This window comes from Cetorhinus maximus, chromosome 19 (assembly GCF_964194155.1).
Source record: "Cetorhinus maximus chromosome 19, sCetMax3.hap1.1, whole genome shotgun sequence".
Classification (NCBI taxonomy): Eukaryota; Metazoa; Chordata; class Chondrichthyes; order Lamniformes; family Cetorhinidae; genus Cetorhinus; species Cetorhinus maximus.
This window is the reverse complement of record NC_135897.1, coordinates 82,441,021-82,460,965: the sequence shown is the minus strand read 5'-3', so window position 1 is coordinate 82,460,965 and position 19,945 is coordinate 82,441,021. Positions and strand designations below refer to the sequence as shown.

Here is a 19,945-nt window from a genome sequence, read left to right as displayed (position 1 = left end):
GCTAAAAGGTAGAGATAAAACAATGGGTGGAAATACATTTAAAAATAATGGAAATAGGTGGGAAAAGAAAAATCTATATAAATTATTGGAAAAAACAAAAAGGAGGGGGAAAAATCAGAAAGGGGGTGGGGATGGAGGAGAGAGTTCATGTACAGTTCATGTACAAACAAAGCCTACAAGCATGCTAGTATTTGAACTGAATTCCTTGGCCCCTGCCTCAAATACATGAGTCAGAAGGAGTGGGGTCTTCACTCCCACCTCCGCCAACATTTATTTTGGTATAATTTGGATAGATGGAGAAGGTCGACTGCCTCCTTCCCTGTTTTCACCTCTCTCTCTGATTGGCTGCCAGAACGGACACCCGCTGAAAGAAAAGTTGTTTAACGTCTTTCCTCAGGACGCCTCAAAGTGCTTCACAACCAATTAAATCATTTGTTGAAGTGAAGCTACTGTTGCAAAGTAGGAAACGCGGCAGCCAATTTACACACAGCAAGATCCCACACACAACATTCCGATGACTAGATAGTCCGTTTTAGTTTTGTTAGCTGAGGGATAAATGTTGACCAGCACACAAAGAACTCCCCAACTTTTCCTCAAAATGGCAACATGGGATTATTTGTGCCGACCTGAGATGGCAGACAGGACGTCTGTTTAACGTCTGATTGGAGAGATGGCACTTTCGACAGTGCGGCAATCCCTCAGCACTGCATTGAAGTATCAGCCTAGGTTTTGCACTTAAGGGCTGGATTTCCCCTCCAGAGGTGGGAAACAGAGGGTTGGAGGACTATTCCCTGGTCCGGAAACTGGCTCGGGAAGGAGGGGGCGTGGTGGGGGGTGAAAACAGTTATTTTCCCAGTTAAAGGCCAGAGAGAAGGTTCACTGCCCAATTAAGGATGATAGGCGGGCTCTTGAAACTGAAGGGCCAATCAAAGGCCTTCCAGCTTGAGAAGAGCAGCAGGCTTGTAAGGGAAGGGAGGGTGCTTCAATATAGAGGTGCACTCCCTCCAACTTTTTAAGAACCTTTAATAAAATACATAGATTCAGCAGATAGGCCACACACTACCCTGACTTATATTGCTGTTTCTTCCCTGTTGCTGAGTCAAAATTCTAGAACCCCCTTCCTAACAGTACTGTGGAGGTACCTAAACCATATGGACTGCAGTGATTCAAGAAAATGGCTCACCAGCACCTTTTCCAGGGCAATTAGGGATGGGCCACAAATGCTGGCCTTGCCGATGATATCCACATTCCATGAACAAATAAAAAAAGGTAATCTTCACTTATAGGCCCCTCTTTAGAGTTTTGCAAACCTTCTTCTCCGGCAGTTGAGTGTCTTTCAATCGTGTAACGTCTTTCAGATACCCTTCAACATGTACAGCCCAGGAATCTTCCCCATTGGTGTTGTCAGCTAGCAATGGTTAAATGTTGCCATTTTTCATGAACTTTCTCAGAACACAACCAGTTTCCCTTTAAATATATGCAAAACATATATATGTATATATATATAAAGTGAAGATTGTGCTAATGATCCATATTGATTGAAGCAAATACGCTGTTGCACACAAGTCATGAAGAACAAGAGGGCAACTAATGTCTCTTTCTATGCAGATGGTACCTGGAAACTCTCATTGGAAGAGGGGATCTCCCAGTCTGCCACACAGGACCTGATAGCAAGAGGTCACAATGTCCATTGGCCAGTTTGTGGACATGACAGGTCTCTGTTTGGACGTGGTCAGATTATCACCAAGGGAACATGGTGGGAATCACAGCGCGCCCTTGTTGCTGAGGATAGCCAGGAAGTATTATGGGCTGGATCTGATCCTCGAGCAGATGGTTGCGCAATTGGATTCTAGGTTACTTTGCAAATATGATTTAGGATGAATTTAGGATTGGTATTGTAATGTTTAGTTGATCAGTCCCAGGTTTATCTCATTGACTGTTATTGTTTTATGTGCTTCTCATCACCTTCAGTGTTGTGCATGATATGAAATTAAGCTTTAAGAAGAAAGAGAGAGAGAGCGTAGCAATGACATAGCGCGTTATCACGTCCCAAAGAAAAGCATCAAAGTGTATCAACATCCAATGAATTGCTTTAAAGTGTTGCAACTGCTGAAAATCAGGGCCATGCAGCAGCCATTTTTGTGCACATGTGGCAACACAACGAGAAACAAAATAAGGCTGTTTCAGCAGAAAACACTCGCAATTAATCACATCTAATTTTTATTTAACCAGCGTATTTCTACATTCAAACATGACGTTCGTATGTAGAAATAGGCTGGTGAAATAAAATTTCTCGTTATTCTTTAAATCTTACGGTCCAGAATGGGTTTGGTGATTTCCAAAATAGAAGCTAAAAGACTCTTGTGAAGAGCGGCTCCACCTATAAAGTCAGCAAGAAGCACTCAACACAAGTTATTTTACAGTGAGAAGCTAAGGTTGAAAGCCCAAGAGCCATGTGGAAGAACGCTGGTTTGAGAAGACCAGAAGAGAAATTACGGTATATTAAGATGATGTGCTTAGGTGATGGCAGGTTTGGTTCGAAAAGCCCACTGCCTGGTGACGGGAAAGAGGAAAGGAGTCCTGAAGACTTGGGAAAGAGTGAGCTGGAGTGGGAGACTGTGCATAGACACTTGACTTCAGTGCCTTCCCAGTCACAGGCACTGAAGAGACTCGAAAAGCAATAATGCTGTGCAAGCCTATTCTTTCTTGATAGATAATGGGCTAGATTTTTGCATTGAAAATGATGCTGAGGCTGGCTGTGCTCACTGTGGATATGGAGCAAATTGAAAAGCAACTCCCGGAGTCTGCGCCTGCTCAGTTAAACATGGAAATCCGAAAGTTGCTGTCTAAGTTACCCTGTTCCTCCATAGGCTGCCCTATAATAGAACCTCGCCAATAAAAGAGGCATTTAAATCTGTGTAAGGACGTGAAGTTGCTGCACATTCCCAGTGGTTACCCATGAAATATACCAGAAGAAGTTGTGAATTTTTATCAGCATGTTCAGTGATAATTATTGACATACAACTTCTCTGGCAGTGAAAATTTAAAAGTACAAGTATGGATTCTCAGTCCTTTGGAATTAAATTGCTGTTAGAGATTTGATGAAAATAAAAATTAAACATTTTTTAATACTTTTTATTTCTGTTTCCTAAATTTCTCTATCCTACCGTTCCCCTTCTTTATTTTGCTTCCTGTAGATAATTTTACAGTGAATTAAATCTAATTGATACTTCCTGGTTTAGACTCTTGCGGAATTTCCCGAGCCTGCTGGTGGTGGGCGTGATAAGGTGGCGTGAGCGGAAAACATGGCGCAACTTGCTTCACAACGGCGCGAAGGCAGGTCGCGATCATCCACTCAGCTCACCGAGGCCTGGCCGTGTTTCCTGCCATCAGTCGGCGGGGAGCTAATTGTAAAAGGCAGTCCCACCAGGCTCTTTGGGGGAACTGAGGTGTGAGCAGCAGCGTTCTCCACAGCTCGCCCTTTGTTTACAGGCCTCAGGAGCGCCAGGGGGAGGTGGGGCTGGGGAAAACTGATGCCCGGCCCCGGAGGCGACTGCTTTGGTGGGGGGGTGTCTGGGGGCAAGTGCTGCCCAGCCTCGGAGGCGACCGTTGTCGGTGGGGGGGTCAAGTGCTGCCCTGGCGCTGCATCCTGCGCACAGGCCATCGAGGTGGGGGGTGGGGTAATCGAGGGGAGTGACCCACGCATTAGGGACACCTGTATAAACTGACCAGGTCTTTGCAACTGAGGCAGATCAGGCGCAGCCACAGTGATATGATTGGGGTCAGGCCCTTAGCCTGCCCGTCCATGCAAGCAATGTGGAGGCACCAAAGGGCCACCAATCGCTCCATACCTTACCCCACCCCCCTCCCCCCCCCCACTGCCCCCATACCCCCGGCACAGGCTTCGAGTCCGCCACCACTTTATTCGACCGCGGAGCAGTTGGCCTGCACAAGTTGTACAATCTCCTCGCCAACGCTGGCCATGTAGCAGTAACTGCTGGAGGTGCTCACAGCCCCTTGCAATCTCAGCATCCTGCTTTGGACCAGTGTCCCCTGCATCTCAGGTTGACAGGGCAGCCATGCAGCGCACTCACCGCTGGTCATCCGAGGGGTGACCAGCACTCTCCGGGAAGCATTAAGGGGCAGTCACACAGGGCCAGGAAAGGTGCTAAGTACAGCCATGACAACCACGTCTCTATCTCTTCCATGCTGCAAGAGGACCATGTCAAGACCATGGATCCTAGCTGTATGCCTGATGGCCTACAGAGACCGTAGAAGACGGAGGAGAGAGTGACTGAGGCTCTTGGCTGTGCAAAGTCAGGAGCAGCAACCTCGTGAAGGAGGGGCAACAGGGACTCCCGCACACGCTGCCCAGGAGCGACAGCGAGCCGTGGCTGGTCAGCACCTAGCTACATCCAGGGTCTAGAGATGCCGTCTGCCATTCCTGCAGATGACTGAGAACCAGCATCGCCGACGACTGCACATGTCCAGGGACCTGGTGGCTCACATCCGCCACTTACTGCAGGACTTGGTGCCAAGGGGACATGGAGGGCATCTAATGCCAATGGCTGTGAAAGTGACCGTGGTGCTCAATTTCTATGCCAGTGGCTCCTTTCAGGGCTCTGTGGGATTTCACAATTTGCCATCCACAAATGCATCCATGAGGTCACGGATGCCATCTTCTCCATGGTACACAACTTAGTGCATTTCATCCGGGACCGGGACAGCCAGGATGCAAAAGCCATTGGATTCGCCCTGATCTCGGGATTCCCACAGGTGCGATTGACCGCACTCATGTGGCGCTCAGGTCTCCGTCACTACACTCAGTGGACTTCGTCAACCACAAGGGCTTCCACTCACTGAACGTGCAGCTGATACATGACCACCAGAAACACATCCTGCAGGTATGCGCACGGTTTCCGGGGAGTGTGCATGATGCCTACATCCTGAGTCGCTCGCAGATCCCTGATGTCTTCCAGGGTCCACAGAGGCTTAGGGTTGGCTCCTTGGGGACAAGGGCTACCCGCAGAGGTCGTGGCTGATGACAGCCGTGCGACGGCCTCAGACTGCAGCAGAGCGACGCTATAATGAGGCTCATTCAGCAGCTCACAACTTGGGGGAGCAGACCATGAAGATGCGGTTCCAGTGCCTGGACCGGTCTGGTGGAGCCCTGCAATACAGGCCGCAGAGGGTGTCACGCACGTCGTCATCTGCTGCTCCCTTTACAACCTGGCGCTGCAACGGGAAGAGGAGCTGGCTGAGGAGATGGAGGAGCTGGAGGTATACTCGGATGAGAAGGATGCTGATGGGGGTGAGGGTGAGGGGGTCCTTGGTAATGACTTTGATGGGATGAGGCTCTCGCACAGACTATATGAGGGAGGTATGCTCGGGGGCCCTCATACCTGCCAGATTTGTGGAGGATGATGATGACATGCAGTGAGGTGTCCCCATAGATCCTCACATCACAGTTGTGAAAGTTTGACTCCAGTCTGGCTTATGGCAGTGCCAATACCCTCTGTGAGAATGCTCCTGCCATGGAGATGCAGTGGAGGCCCTAATAGTCACTCAATTGCAGGAGGATAATGATGACATGCAGTGAGGACACTCCATAGATCTTCACACAGCCTCTGAGAATGTCTGACTCCTGTTGGGCTGAGGGCAGCTCGTTTTCGCTCCATGATCAGGGCCATCTCAGAGACAGAGTCATGGAACTTCAGATGCACCTGATGTTGGGTCCGGCTTCAGCACGTCAGCCCTTCAGGAGCAGGTTGTCATGAAGCTATTAATGTATATAATGTTATTGGAAATTATTTTAAATTGGACTTGTAATGGGGCCTGTGTCTGTGGGTGTGCCTGTGTGTCTTAATTGGATTAAGGCCAGCTAGCTTGGGTGCTCTGATGTGTATAGGTTTTGAGATGTAAACAGTAAGGTAGGAAGTACATTTGCATTTTGTTGAATAAACCATTCAAAGACTCGGGGTGAATTCTTGCACCTAGCTAGGAGACACCAAGCAATGTGTTTATATTACTAATAAAATTGGTACAATGACAGGGGTTTTATTTTATAAGGAGTTCAAAGGGTTAGTACGATACAATGAGAATTTAAAATCAAAGGGAAGGCTAGGTATATACAGAAGAGTTTTGTGTGTGGAAGTTAGAAGCATGTGACATCTAAGTGCTTGTAGGCCTACAATTGTCTGCAAAGGAAACAAATTAAAAGGAACCTCATTTTGAATTCGTAAAATGTGCTTTGCCTGGTGTCTGTTTACGTCTATGGGATATTGTTGCCTTGGGGAAGATTACCTGGGAGTGATTAATTTGGGCATTTGTTTAATAGTTATTATGGTAGTAATTTGTAGACGTGTATGTGTTCAATTTCTTATTAAAATGAATAAATGTTTAATTTAATTTATATATTAAAACCTCTGGATGCTTGGTGGTTTCATTTCTGAATTCAGAGTTGCATCTCAAACATACCAATATATGTTATGACATTTGTTTAAAGTTTCCCTCTGGGATTTTAAATAACCACCTTTACCAACTGCTGTGTCATAACACTGATACACAGCTTCACTGGTCGCAGATGCTGGTGTGATGGGGGCCAGCCCCACCTTAAAGGTGCTGAGAGCACACAGAGAGAATGAGAGAACTCTGTGGCACCTGCCCACTACATCCTGGCAGCAATGATCAGCACTGCTGAGGTGCAGGCATCAGTAATGTTTCCAGGGAGTGTGAGGCTGGGCCATCACTGTGGTCTGAAGGCCGCACAGGGAAGAGGCCCTGGACTGAGACACCTGCCTTTTATCTCGTGCAGAAATGTTTCACATCTGAGTGACAAGAACACTGCTCATCAGATCAAGAAGCCACAGGCAGGGAGACATTCTTAGGAGTTTACTGACAATAGTGAACAGTGTGTACAAGTGATCAACACCCGTGGCCAGGCTGTGCAATTACTTTTACCTAACTGTCCTAACCCTGCCGCTACATCTTTAGTGCTCCCCGGACATCCACAGCAGAGGTGGAGGCAGCCTGCTGACTGTGATGCCCCGTCTGTGATGACTTTGGCGGGCGTCCTCTGGAGGGTCGAGATTGGTGGGCCTCAGCCTGCTTTTGGGGTCCTGTGTGGCAGTGGCACCCTCCTCAGCCTGTGAAGCTGGAGCTGTGGAGGTCACAGGAAGAGGGGGGTCAGATGGGCCGGTCACTCCTGGAGTGACCTGGGTGGATGGGCCTGGAGTGTGCACCTGCTGATCCTCCTCCCTATTGGTGCCCGAGGGCCCCTGGCTGACTCCGTGAGCGAAAGGGGTAGCTGGAGTGAGATCAAGCTGCCCATCACCCCTCTCGCATACACACTGTCGGAGGCCAACTATGGCATCAGCGATGGAGTTAAGCCCCAGTGCAGGAGTGACATCCTGGACCAAGGTCTCCATTGTGGCTGCCATCCTGCCAGTGTTGACCTCAGTGCGTTGCAATGCCGGCGCTATCACCTCAGCCTGAAGACAGACAGGCTCCTCCATCGTGCCTTGGGATCTGAGGAGTGCAGCAGACACCCATTCCTGATGTTCCCGAGCTTGTCTTTGCAGCTCCAGCAACTGTGACATGACTGAGTCCAGAGGCTCGTCATCTGACTCGGACTCAGCAACATTCTGGCCTCCAGCAGCCTCTGAGTGCTGGGCACCTGGGAAGTCCCTGCCTGCACGTGCTGTAGATCAGAGAGTGCGATGTGCTCACCAGATTGTGATCCCGAGGCTACTCTAAAGCTAGGTCTCACCGAGGTGTGTGTCTCTCTGCGCTGGTAGAGGGTGTAGGTGACGCTGTGACAGGACTTCAGGGAGGCTGCCTTCAGATTCCTCCTCAGAGGTTTCTTTGGGGCTTGATTGGAGGCCCTGGGTCATGGATTCTGTTGGCTGTTTCCCAGATGTGCCTGCGAAAGCGAGGGGAGATAATTAGTGCATGGCAGTGGCTGTGAAAGGGGGCATATCACTCACAGCATGGTTGTCTGATGTATGTTGCACTGCTGGATCCTCACTTGGTGGAGCAGCGCCGATCTCACCGTCAGCACAGGACCAGTCCCGGTCATCGCCGGCCAGCTGGATGGCTCTGTTTTCGAATTCTGTCAGAACTTTGATCTCTGGCATCCCTCCACCTGTCTGTGACCTTTCCCTCCTGTTGTGAGCCAGTTTGTCCTACATGGATAGAGATGGGGAGAGTGTCTCAGGACGCCTGCCGGGCCAGATGAAAAGCATGCCTCGCCTGTGTGGGTAGTGAGTAGTCCCATGGACGGGATGAGGACAATGACCGTGTGTGTGAAAGAGTGAATGGTGATGTCCCTTGCACTGGCGGTGAGTGAGGGCCCTGTGGATGTGTGATGGGATTGTGAGTGTCTGAGTTAGGAGTGATGAGAAGAGTGACTTACCCTGGTGGAACAGAGGAGACCATTCAGCCTGTTGCGACACTGGGTGGCTGTCCTCTTTTACAGGGGACTGGTGCTGACCACCACTGCCACCGCTTCCCATGCTGGATTAGTTGGGTTTGCAAACTTCATCCAAGAATGCTAATCCAAGGTCCAAACCTCCATAATTATCCAACAGCTGGACATCTAGCTCTCAAGATACTGCTGATGTTACTTCTTGTAGGAAGTGACCATGCCAAGGGCATACCTTGTTTACTCATTGATGAGAACATAACTTGTGTCCAAATATCTGCTTCATTCTTCCACTGGTGATATGGTTCAAACTCCAAGAACATCAGTTGGTAAACGTACCCTGACAGTTTACCCTTGCTTTTTGTCATTTTCCACAATGGCCACTAGGATTTTAGTTTTCTGTCTGGAATGTTGTGGGAGGATGCAGAAACAGGCATATCTTCCACTCAACCCAATTCTGACGCTTAACATCCGTTGGGACATTAATTGCCTTGAGACGAGACTTCCTGGGAGGAAGGCCTGCCTCCAAGTGTTGACGACCAATCAGGAGCGGTGGCCAATGCTGGAACTGCACATATGTCGCTGGAGCTGGATGCAAGGTACTTGAGTGGGGTGGAGGGGTTTATCGCCAGGGCCAGGTTGCCAGGCTGGGTGAGAGGAATCAGGGGCAAGTGTGGGAGGGGGAGCGGGGGGCTTTCTGGAGCTTGAGTGGGGTTGGCCTCCAATCGAAACGGGCCCATAAAGGAGGAAACTCCCTGCCTTTGCCGCCTGATGCTCAAGCAGTGTTACTTGTTTCCTACCTGTTGCCAACCTCAGCCTGCCACCCATGAAATAGTGGTGCGGGCTACTTAAGTCCCTCAATTGGCAAAAGAGCTGCCCCACTGCTTGTAAAATTGTGTTGGGGGGCAGGGGCAAACGGATAGGCATCCATGGCATTTTATGGACCTCCCCCACCAGCCTGCAAACCCACCCACTGGGAGGGTAAAATTCCGCCTTTTAGTTTCCAACCTTCACCTTTAGGCAACAACGCTCTATTCCAGAAAACCAGATGGTCAAGGATAGAACTGGAGCCAATCTTTACACACTTTTCTGAGCATTTATTTGCAGAGAAACAAATTACAAACATGCACCCTCACCCAAATCCCACAGTTTCAGTCTTTTCCATTTTTTTGCAGGGGCACAATTGAAACCACAGTTAATGCCCATCACCTGCATACTATTAAATACAATTAACACAAAGACCACTGAAGAAACATCTGTTCCCACAGCGCTTCTTACAGCACTTTACTGCCTCATTACCTCTGAGGTCAGCTTTCAATGAAACCATACTACCTCCTTGCCCTTCTCCCCGAACAGAATCAACCTACCTAACTTGGCAATGACTGCTCAGTTCAGATCAGAGAGTTGAGGCAGGAGCAAGACTTATGAATAATCACCAGACCATTTCCCCCCACAAGGTCTTGAGGGCACTGATCCAGACACCTGGTCAAAATTCTAATCTACACCTGCCTGTCTGCTTTCCGATGAATTAAATCCCTTGACAGCAACAACTGGGTCAATAGCACTACTTTAAACACATTACATCGAAATCCCTCTGTGTCAGATGGTCTGAAATACTGAATTTGCCAGTCACCCATCTAAACGAACAATACCACAGTGATGCCTTTTTTTTTAAAGGAGGACTACAAATTTTGGATTTTTTTTTTCACCATCTTTGTGGTTTATTTAATCCAGTGTGTTTTTACATTCCTATCTTTCTGTACTGGAACCTGTGCTTGTGGAAGTTGGTATGTAAGATCCGTGTGTAACATCAGACTACCCACGGGTGGCAGTAGATATTCCTCACACTGGTAATGTAGTCACATCATGTGGAGCGACGGTTCTATATTTTTAGTATTTTAAAAATATTTACATGAATTTGCAACTCAACCAAATCAATTCTGCTAAATTTTATTTTCATGGTTTCCGTGTTGTAATCATAAACTCATGGCTCTTCAGAAGCAGCATTATAGTTCTCTGTTCGAAAATCTTTTTCTTAGCTTCCAACCTTCATCTTTGGGCAACCATGCTCCATTACCATTATTCATTACCAGTTGGTGAAGGATAGAACTGGAACAAGTCTTTACACACTTTTATATTTATTTGAAGAGTTACACATTACAAGCATATGCCTCCCAACCCAGCAGCCACAGTCTCAGTCTGTGTCTAGTTGTAGGGGGCTCAAATGAATGCCTAGTTCATGCACACTACTTGCATACAATTAAGCACAATTAATATACAATTAACAACCATGGTCAATGTGCTGCTCTTCTAGTTAGGAATCACCAACAATGGGTTATAATCCCTGAGGTACCTTGTGGTGGAGGATCAACCTGAAGGTGGGACAATTAAGTAATGTTTAGTCTAGGTTGATTTTAGATTGTTACAGTAAAAGTCTTGAAACGTGAAATCTTGTCACGTGATTTTTTCTGTCGGTCACTGGGGAATACAAATCTCTTAAAAGCTATTGGTCTCTATGGGGATTGTAACAATGCTCACAAGATAATTACAGATGTGGAAAGCCATGCAGCCCATTTTAATTCATCCACCCAGAGTGTTCCTAGCATCTCATTCCCCCATGAAGCAGAAGTAGCTGGGCTTATTGCCTGCAGTATTCTATTTAGAAGTATATTCTGTACATTCAGGCACTTTGACACATAGAAAACAATTTCTACCGAAGCAACTATTTTGCATTCCATTAACTGGAATGGACCGTTTTAATGTTTTCTGGTTGTTCTCAGGCTTTCAATTAGTTAAAATGATGCAGACACAAAATGTAATCATTCTTTAGCACCATAGTTCCATCATGGAATATAAGATATAAATCTTAAATTACAGCACCCCCCAACATCAATGTAGTAAGAATGGTCACAAGTTGTTTGATGGCTGCTTACTGACTGAACTCACATAGGGAGGTGATCCCAAAAAAAAACTGACGATTAACAAGAATATACAAAGAGTGTGAGTAATCAGATCGATAGTCTTCAGCTTTCACTCTGGCTTGGGACATTAATGCTTTTGCAAAGGAACCATGGGACCTAGCAACACACAAGCTATCAGCAGCCAGTAAATATCCTACACACTGCAGTCTTTCAATAACTATAAATAAGCTTCAGAGCGCTGTATGAATGGTTTGGGAAATAAGTTAATTTGATTATATTGTGTGACAGACAATATGAGTCTAATTATAAGCATCTGAGTTAGCTTGGTGGAGTTGCTCATTTGGAATTACTCGAGATCCCTCTGACCTAATGGTCACTGTAATGGGGCTATCACGTTGCTCACAAGGAAAGCGTTCTCAGTGAGAAGTTACTCAAGTACGCAGCAGTGATGAATGTGCCATTCAAATTGTCCTACGTTAAACCAATCTCGACAAAGCAAATTAAAAGGAAAAACATATTCTGCCAACAATCTGACTGCAGTTCATTTAATTATTTAACTTGGCTTTTCAAAGATCACAGAATGGACAGCAACATAACAGTCATGTCTCGATCCCTACAGTTCTATTGTTTCATGGCATTGTTAGCTTGGTTAACATAGCACTGTATAGAAATTACAATAATTGCAACAGGCTCCAGTCTAAACAGACCATGTTGGTAATTATTTTTCACATTAGCAGCACCTGAATCCCATAGTATTATACTAATACTCTGTATTAAATGCAGTTTCTCCATTTTTCTGTCTTTTATATCGATGCCACCACATTCTATGTCTCTCAATCACTGAAATCAGTTGGTATCTTTACTTTGTCCCATCCCTACATAATTTTAAACACCTCTACCAAAACACCCTTGAATGTCCCCTTGTCTAATGAAAAAACTCCAGCTCACTTTCCATATGTGTATTTCCTTAAACCAGATAGAATTCTAGTGAATCCACACTACTCTCTCTACTGCCTCTGTGCTCCGCTAATTCCAACTTGTGCATTCATGATATTTCCATCGCTCCACCATTAACAGCCATGTGTTCAGCTGCTTAGACCCTGAGCCCTGGAATTCCCTCCTGAATTTCTCTGCATCTCTACCTCTCTCTCTGTTTCTCTGTCTCTCTCTCCCCCCTCCTTTGAGACACTCTTTAAAACCTATCTCTTTGACCAAGCTTTTGGTCATCTAGTGCAATATTTCCTCCAATAGCTTGGTTTCAGACATTGTCCGATTATGCTCTTGTGAAGCACCTTGGGCTATTTAACTACTTTAAAGATATTATTAAAGTGAAAGTTGTTGTTGGTGTAGCCAAGCGCATGTTAGTTGGCACGGTCGAGACTGCAAGAGGAGGAGGAAGAAGGCCCATGGATTCCAGAGCCAGGTAAGTCCAGGGTCTTGGGCAGGGAGAGATTGGGCAGGTCAGGGAGGGGGAGGCGGGGGTGCTGGGAGGGGGTTGGTTTCAGGGTTTCCGGTGGGTAGGAAGGAAGGAGAGAGTTCTATCTTAGGAGGGCCGTTCCCTTCTGATCAGCAAAGGATAGCCCCCAAAGGTAGAACATCCCCCTTTCTTCCCGCCCTCTGAAGAATTTACTTAAAGGGTTGGAAGAGTCGGGGGTAACTGGGTTAGAGGAATTGGAAAGGGTAGCTGGGTTGGTGGTGTGGGGGGGTAACTGGGTTAGAAGAATTGGAAGGGGTAGCTGGGTTGGTGGTGTGGGGGGTAACTGGGTTAGCGGAATGCAAAGGTATCTGGGTTGAAAGAGTGGGGTCGCTGGGTCAGAGGAGTGTACATAGGACTTAGGAGCAGGAGTAGGTCATTCAGCCCTTTGAGCCTGCTCCGTCATTCAGTAAGATCATGGCTGATCGGGTTGTGTCTCAACTCCACTTTGCTGTCTGCCCCCATAACCCTTGATTCCCTTGTCTAGTAAAAACCCATCTAACTCTGCCTTGAATAAATTCAATGACCCAGCCTCCACTACTTTCTGGGGAAGAGAATTTCTCATCTCCATCATAAACAGTAGACCTCTTATTCTTAAACTGTGTCCCCTGGTTCTAGTCGCTCCCACATGTGGAAACACTCTCTTGGTATCCACCCAATCAAATCTGTTCAGGATCTTATATGTTTCAATACGATCACCTCTCATTCTTCTAAACTCCAATGGGTACTGGCCCAACCTGTCCAAACTTTCTTCATAAGATACGCCCCTCATTTCAGGAATAAGTCGAGGGAATCTTCTCTGTGCTGCTTCTGATGCAGTTATGTATTTTTCAAATAAGGAGACCAAAACTAAACACAGTATTCCAGATGTGGTCTCACAAATGCTCTGTACAGCTGCAGTAAAACTTTCCTACTTTTATATTCCATGCCCCTTGCAATGAATGCCAACATTCTATTTGCCTTCCTATCACTTGCTGTACCTGTATATTAATCTCTTGTGATTCATGTACCAGGACACCCAGATCCTCTCTATCACCGAGTTCTGCAATCTCTCTTCAATTAAATAGTATACTGCTTTTCTATTCTTCCTGCCAAAATGGACAAGTTCACATTTTCCCACATTATACTCCATCTGCCAGATTTTTTCTCATTCACTTAACCTGTCTATATCGCTTTGCAGACTCTCTACTTCCGCTTGATAACTTATAATCCTACTTATCTTGCTGTCATTAACAAATTTAGCTACCATATATCGGTCCCTTCATCCAAATTATTGATGTAGATTCTAAATATTTGAGGCCCCGACACTGATTCCTGTGGCACTCCACTTGTCATAGCTTGCCAATCCAAAAAAGAGCCATCTATCCCTACTCTCTGCTTCCTGTTAGCCAACCAATCCTTTATTCATTGGGGGGTGGGGGGGGGGTGGGGAAAGAGAGTGTGGGTAGCTGGGTTAGACGAGTTGGGGGGTGCGGTAGCTGAGTTAAAGAAGTGGGAGGGGTAGCTGGGTTGGAGGAGTGGGGGTAGCTAGATTGGAGGATTGGGGGTAACTGGGTTAGAGGAGTGGGGGGTAGCTGGGTTGGAGGAGTGGGGGGTAGCTGGGTTGGAGGAGTGGGGGGTAGCTGGGTTGGAGGAGTGGGGGTGGGGGTAGCTGGGTTAGAAGGGTTGGTGTGCAGTCAGGTAAAAGGAGTGTGGGAGGGAGTAGCTAGCTTTGAAGAATGCTGGGGAGTTTGGTTAGCACGAGGTATTGTGCTGAAACCTCCAGGAATGCAATGAAGCCAGAGTTGGTGATCCACAGAACAATAACTTCATGATGCAGCAGGAAATGGCAATCTCATTCAGAGGGATGGTAGATTGACTGATCTGAGGGAATGGAAATGCCATTTTGGTCCAACAGAGGTTGCTGTTATTGACTGGCTGAAACAGTCATGGGTATATTTCAGTCAAAACACAACCACTTAATGGATTGTTTTCTTTTTAATTTGCAGATGATTTTGCCGATAGTGATGTTCATTGGCCTCAATGACGATGATTGCTGCGGTTGCTGTGGGAACAGGATTTGTGGCAAGAGCTGTGCAGTAAGAATTCTCTTGGTTTATTCCCCTGGTGACAAAGTCAGATTGGTTTGGTTGAGAGGATTGCTGAATTGTTGCCTCTTCTCTTTCAACCAGGTGTAGGCCTCGGTTATCGGGGCTCTGATCGGGATGGCTGGTGGTGGATACTGTTTCAGTGTTTTGGCTCTGGGTTTATTGCAGGGCCCGTACTGTCTCACAGACCTGGGATGGCGTTATCCCTTCAACAACACCTACAGAAGGTCAGAAAAACAATCAAATTTAGTATTTCCACCATTCAAATGGAATTGTGAAGTGACAATATTTTCGGAGGAAGAAAGAGGAGAGGCAGTATAAACTATATTGTATAATTTTTTAAAATGTGGATCTTTTAGGAAAAGCAGGAATGGAGAGACCTGGGGGTTAAATACACAAATCTTTGAAGGTGGCAGGACAAATTGATAAGACTGTTTTAAAAAAAAGTTCAAGATCCTTGTTAGATGTCAGATCCAACTTTCATTGCAAGTATTCCTAGAGGTTTTATGGCTTGATGTCCCACAGCCCCACGCCTATGCTCCTGTCATCAATCGTCCAATATGTGCATCCTATTGACATATCTTCTTCCCACATCAATAGGAAAGTGAACAACCTCCTCATGATTCAATTACATGATTTATGATTCAGTTTCTTAAGACTATAGGATAATCCTGAAGGATTGGCAGCCTTTGACCCTAGGCTCTGTAAATAGAGGCAAGGCACAAAATCAAGGAAGTTTTATTGAACCTTTATAAATCACTAGTTAGGCTTCAGATGGAGTATTATGTTCAGTTCTAAGAAGGGTATCAGGGCCTTGGAGAGGGTGCAGAAGAAATCCATTAGAATTTTTTGTCAGATATCGATGTGACCTATGTACTTGACACAGAGCTATGATTCTGGATGTGTTTTTTTACAGCTGAGGCTTTTCTTTAAGTAAGAATATAGGTGAAAATTAGAGGCCCATAGTAGAGCACACCGCCAAAACCACAAAAGAAAGATAAGATAAACTTAACAGCAGTAGGTCGGTAACACCAAGTATAAGTGCCAAAGGCTATAGGTTGTGTGAGGAAGAAATGACTGAGGGAGATAAGTGATGTGACTTTAGCAACAGAAAGTTTTAACAGACTGTAGTGTGGTACATTGAGTAGATGCAGTATGGCATTTGTGAGCTGGTTTGTGGCTTGCTGCCAGCCCTTTTAGTCTAAAGATTTATCATTTCATCAGCTCACTTCCTCAGAGATGTAACAACATTGTTGGCATGGGAGTCAAAGAATAGAGCCGCCTTGCTCTTCACTCTGAGTATCCTGTCTGCTTTTGAGTACAAAAGGTTTGATCATCCCCCACTGAGGTACACCCCCACTGATGGTCATCCATCTGCTCTTATCTATAGGAACACTGCATGGGTAGATTAAATACATTTATAAAGAGCGGTGAGTTGGTCAGAAGGGGAAAAAGACTTAAATTTTAATGAACTGTTATCGTACCTTGAATGCCGTTTAATTACAGCAATAAATTGGACTAACCAACATTTTACAGACAGTGGTAGTTCACATTTATTGTTTTATTGCCATTGAACCAGCCGTGACGATGGATGTTATTTTAAAAAATATTTAGAGAATATGATGATATTCTGTAAAGAAGGCTATGTATGTGTGTCTCCATGATTAATGAAGAAAACTGGGGGAAGGTTAATAGCGACAGTTTGTCTGTGAGAGTTGAGAGATACAAGGGTAAAGGAGCTAGATGCATGCATTTGTAATGAGAGGCTATGGTGAAGTTGGATTTACAAGTAAATAGGCTGGGTTTTAAAAATTAGCATTAGCAGATAGGTAGGGACTTGGCTTTTCAGCTGTTAAATTTCAAAGAGGAGTTTAAGGGACTTTTACAACTTACAAAGGTTTCATAAGTAAACAAGGGATGGTTATTAAATTTTATTTGACCTGAAAGTGGAGGCAATAGGAAAACATGAAAGATCTTCATATTTTGGAAAAGCTGAGTTCAAAGAGGTGCTGAGGAATCCGAGATGAAAGGGAAGAAGGATATTTAAGAAAAGATGTTGAGCTGAGTTGTGGTGGCTGTGATAGAGAACCCACTAAAGACAGCTTCTGTGTGCTGGAGTGCTGAAAAGTTGTGAAGGATTTGAATTGAAGAAAGCCGCCCAGTTTTAAACCAGAAAAGCCTTTATTTCAGAAAGCAGTTTGTTTTTTGAACTTTCTTGGATTTCTACAGCAGAGTGGAAGTGTTTGAGGAGCTGTGTGGTATATCTTTACTAAAGTAATAGCAGTTTTATCTAGGGGTAATATTACTGGACTTTTATGGTTAAAAATCTATAAGGGAGTTATTACCAAGTAGTTTACTTGTATGTTCTGACCAAGTGGGATTTTTTGGGGGGATGTTTTGTAAGGCTGTTTCAACTGTGTAACTTTAATCTTATGTGCTTAAGTTTTTTTCTTTTTAATAAACCTTGTAATGTTTAAAATCCTAAAGGTGTTAGTGGAGTTCTATACTTTTGGGGTCAGTAGCTTTTCCTCCTTATTTTCAAAATACAAAAAAAAAGGTTATAATCAGTAAGACAGGTTTCCTTCTAGAACCTTGCTTGGTCAACAAATAACATCAGCTGATGTCATAGCACAGCACAACTTGCAGCTTGAACACTAACAAGGATTGCACATCCTCTATTTGTACGACACAATACTGCAACTCCCTCCCTAAGCCTCTTCATGTAGCTGGATTAGAGGGAGGTGAGGAAAAATTTTTTTCACCCAGAGGGTAATGGGGATCTGGAACTCACAACCTGAGAAGGTGCCAGAGGCAGAAACCCTCATCACATTAAAAAAAAAATGTATTTGAATATTCGCCTTAGTGTTGACTCAGTGAGATGCTTACAGGACATGATAGTGCTCTAGTAATTGTCCCTTTGACATGTTTCCTTTCCTAGGCATCTCACTAACTACACTACCTGGAGTTAGTATAGTGAACCAAGCCGCTTTGTGGCATAGAATGTCACACTATTTTCCTTTCCCCTGGTACTTAGCGGGATTGAAATAACCTTGTGTTTCATTCAGTTGACAAATGGGTTATCTGGAGGAACTGTTGCTGCAACCAAGAGGTGATCACACATTTTAGATTTTTTTTTTCATGGTCAGAATTTTTCCCTCGTCGGACGGGCTTGGCAGGAGTGGGTGGGGGTGGTCGGGAAGCCAACCACCGCCCGCGATCAACTCCGCTCCGCGATTTTACGCACGCAGGCCAATTAAGGCCCGCCCTGCGTGGATCGTGAGCGGCAGCGCTGAGTGCTATCTGTGCAGGTAGGGGGAGGAGGGTGAGCGGGCCTGGCGCGCAGTTCACGCATGCCCGTGAAAGACCGCTTCAATCGCCCTGAGGCACGGAGCAGCCTCAGGGAGATTGAAGCGCTTTCTAAAAAAATTAATGAAGGCAGTAAAAATTTTAAAAAAACATGTCTCCTTCATGTGACTCCGTCACATGAGCAGGGACATGTTTTTTAATTCAAAAGTAAAGTTTTTAGTTGATGTTTATTTGCTTCAGGAAACCTCATCCCACTCGTGGATGAGGTTTCCTAAAAAATATAAAGGCCGCTTGGCCTGTTCGCTCTGCCCGCCAACCTTAAGATTGGACGGGGTAGCATTAATTTGATTTTAATTAGCTTGTTAATGGCCTTAGTCGGTCCTTCAATTATCAGCGGGCGTGCAGCCGACTCCGGCGCACACCCACCGAACGAAATATCGCACGAGTGTGCGAGGGATGTCGGGACGCACGCCTGATGTCATCGCGCATCATATTACGCTCGGGCGTGTGGGGCGCACGCCCACACGCCAAACGTAAAATTCAGCCCCATGTCTTGGGGGCAGAATAGCGCTGGTTTCTGCACAGTTCACCTGAACTGAGTGTAACCAATGCAAAAGATCGTGGCCCGAATCGTTCGAGGAGTGGCCATCACCATCGGTTGCCGCTCTGCTCCTACTTTGCTACGTCATGATCTGCTCCACACTTCTAGCCGGGGCTTCTGATCCCGGTTTCTACAGAAATGCACAGCCGCCCTCCATCGAACTGCTTCCTCGTGGCACTGGAGCTGGTAAGGGTTCACCAACACTGAACAGCTTTGGGACATCGAAATAGCTTTCCAGTGTGTTAGTGAATGAGTGAATGGGTGAATGTGTAGGTGTGTAACTGGATAGGGTGGGTGAGGTTAGTGGGTAGGTTGGCACCTGAGTAAGGTGGTAGGTAGGTAGGGCGGGTAGAGTGGGTGAGCGGGTAGGTGGATCGAGGGCTAGTCAGGTCAGGTCAGGGGGAGTCGGGGGTTTGGGGGGCAATTGGGTTGTGAAGGATTGTCAGGTCAGATTGGGGGAGCAGAGAGTCGGGGGGATTGTCGGTGGGGGGTCAGGTGGGGAGTGGGCTGGTGGAGCTAGTCAAGTTAGATTGGGGAGTCATAGTGGGAGTCGGGGTTGTTGGGGGGGAGGTGGGGGTGGGGAGTCGGGGGTTCAGTTGTATAGTTACCCAGGAGTTAGACTAGGATTTTTCTGTCTAACATTTCCTGGGTAACGATCCAGGTAAGTAGGAACTAACTTTTTTGGAGGGTCCTAGAGAACAGGCAAATTACCCAAGAGAAGTTCAAACTTCCTGGGTAGTTCCCCTGAGTCATTGTGTCGGGACTTCTGCAGGTTCCAGAGCAGCTTCTTGGGGTGGGGGGGAGGTGGTAGGTCTGGTCTGCGACGATCTGGAGATTGGAATACCTGGGCCCATGGGGTTTAAGTGCAAATCGAGTTTCCATGATCTCCTGCACTAGTTTAAAAAAAAAATCATGCCAGAAGGAGGCCCCAACCACAAAACTGACCACGGGGCTCCCAGGCTTCATTAATCACAGTTGGGAAATTCAGCTAATTGCATTTGTTTGCAGGCTTTTGAGGAGGCTTTCAAATGTAAACTGCATTTGGGGCATAAGGACACCAATAGACATTGTTTTAAAAGCTGTTGAATTTAATTTGTTTTAACATCTACCGAGGATCTGGCTACTCTCTCCCAG

General features: G+C 46.1%; 1 protein-coding gene and 1 pseudogene across 2 annotated transcripts in view; both read left to right on the top strand.

Annotated features, from left to right (window-relative positions):
• LOC144693973 (glutathione hydrolase-like YwrD proenzyme) overlaps positions 1-3,136 on the top strand; it is a 60,241-nt gene extending 57,105 nt beyond the window's left edge. For both annotated transcript variants that reach the window (XM_078564254.1, XM_078564253.1), the window contains one exon: positions 1,609-3,136. In XM_078564254.1, coding sequence (XP_078420380.1) covers positions 1,609-1,853 — 245 coding nt within the window. In that variant the 3' untranslated portion in view covers positions 1,854-3,136. The remainder of the gene's footprint in view (positions 1-1,608) is intronic.
• LOC144694094 (transmembrane 4 L6 family member 1-like) lies at positions 2,454-18,017 on the top strand (annotated as a pseudogene).
• Positions 18,018-19,945: the final 1,928 nt, after the last annotated feature.